General features: G+C 44.8%; 1 protein-coding gene across 1 annotated transcript in view; it reads left to right on the top strand.

The window, feature by feature from the left end:
• Positions 1-1,900, top strand: part of CDH17 (cadherin 17) — an 88,155-nt gene that overhangs the window by 56,349 nt on the left and 29,906 nt on the right. Inside the window, exon 11 of the mRNA XM_019527932.1 lies at positions 1,370-1,561. Within this exon, the coding sequence (XP_019383477.1) occupies positions 1,370-1,561 (192 nt within the window). The remainder of the gene's footprint in view (positions 1-1,369; positions 1,562-1,900) is intronic.

Raw genomic sequence — 1,900 nt, 5'->3', positions numbered from 1 at the left:
CCGTGTTGGTTGCCCCTAAGCATAATTTCCCCTGCTGGTCCCTCGTGGATATGTGCCAGAATAATTCTCTCAAAAAGCTTACCCAGGATCGAGGTAAGACTAACTGGCCTATAGTTCCCCAGGTCCTCCTTCCTCCCTGTTTTGAAGATGGGAACCACATTGGCCCTCTTCCAGTCCTCTGGCACCACACCAGAGCACCACGAGTGCTCGTAAAGCCGTGCCAGGGGTCCCGCAATGACCTCAGCTAATTCCCTCAGCACTTTGGGGTGGAGATCATCCGAACCAGCTGATTTAAATACATCCTGTCCCTCCAGAAGTTCCCTGACTAGATCCTCCCTGACCCTTGGCCTAGGTGTGCTTCCCCTGGGGCCTGAGGGGGGCCCAGTGCGGGGGTTGATCTGGTCCCTGCTCAGGAAAATGCAGGCAAAGAAGTTGTTAAATAGGTTAGCTTTGTTGTCTGGTGTGATGACCAAATTTCCTAGCGTGTCTTGCAGGGGCCCCACGTTACCCGGTACCTTCTTTTTGCCCCCTGTGTATTTAAAAAAGGACTTCTTATTGTCCTTGATCCGGGAAGCTAGTCCCAGTTTCATCTCCACCTTGGCCTTCCTGACTGCTCCCCTGCATCCCTGAGCGACCGCAGTATAATCCTCCCTTCCATTGGGTGTACGCCTCCCTTTTAGCTAGAAGACATCCCCGGATGCTTTTGGTGAGCCATGGGGGCTTTTGTGCCCTTCTGCTCCCTTTGATCCCTTTGACCAACATCTAGGTGCTGACTTCGTGATTAAGCCCCTTTGGGAATCACAAAATAGGTATGACCTTGCCTGTCTCAATCCAGTAGGCATTCTTAGAACAAATCTGCTGGATCAGACCATGCAGAAAAACAAGGAGGAAGGTGTGATTATCCCTTAATTTCACTGCATGCCTGTAGATGTGCAGGGACACTGCTCTGACACACTGTTATTACAGCATGTCAGATTAAGACTTGATTAATCAAGCTGGAGCATGCTAATTAATGCACTTCAGCAGCTTCTGCATCTCATGTATTCAGCATCCCCATGCTTTAACTAAAGCTTGTTGAATGAGCTTTAGTCAAAGTGCCCCCACTGCCGTTTTGAAGTGCAGGATGCTGAATTCATGAGACATTGCAGGAGCTTTAATTAGAGGGGCTCTTAGAGCCCCTCTAATTAAGATGCCCCCCTCTTCCCTCCACAATCCCAGAGCACACGTAAAGTCACCCCTTATGTCTTTCTGAAATGGAGATAATTGTCACAGGTTTTCTGTTTGTGGGTCACTAGCTGCTTGTAGCACTGAAGTTTATTTCTTTATATGTTTCCTAGTGTCTTATGCTTTAATGATCTTTTCTCCTTAGTATGGTAATGTGACTATTCCAGAAGATACTCCAATAGGAAATGTAATACAAGAAATTCAAGCTACTGATGTAGATGAGCCATTCACTGGAAGCTCTCAAATCATTTACCAGATTGAAGAGGGGGACCCAGGAAAAATTTTCTTCATAGAGACAGACCCCAAAACAAATAGAGGATTCATCAAGATTCAAAAGGTGAATAAATGGACCGCTTTAATATCCAAGTTTTAGCTGCACAAACACTTTTTTTCTTTACTCTTTTCTGTTGTTGTTCTACAACTTATTAAACAAGGTCCAGTATTCAATGGCTCGATCACTGTTTAAAATTTGTCCCCCTTCCTTGTAAGGCAGAGACTTTGACATGTAATGTTGAACTGGAAAGAGCTTGTTCATTATAGTAGCTTCAGAATTGATAGTTAAACTACATGTGCCTGGGAAAATGAAAAAAAAATTATCACGAAATGTAGTATATAACAAAAATTTGTGATTCAAGTCCGAATGCCTATAACGCTTTACAAAATGGCTGTAGCAGAG

Source organism: Gavialis gangeticus, unplaced genomic scaffold (assembly GCF_001723915.1).
Source record: "Gavialis gangeticus isolate Ggan-Ray unplaced genomic scaffold, GavGan_comp1, whole genome shotgun sequence".
NCBI classification, from domain to species: domain Eukaryota; kingdom Metazoa; phylum Chordata; order Crocodylia; family Gavialidae; genus Gavialis; species Gavialis gangeticus.
This window is presented reverse-complemented; position numbering and strand designations above follow the sequence as displayed.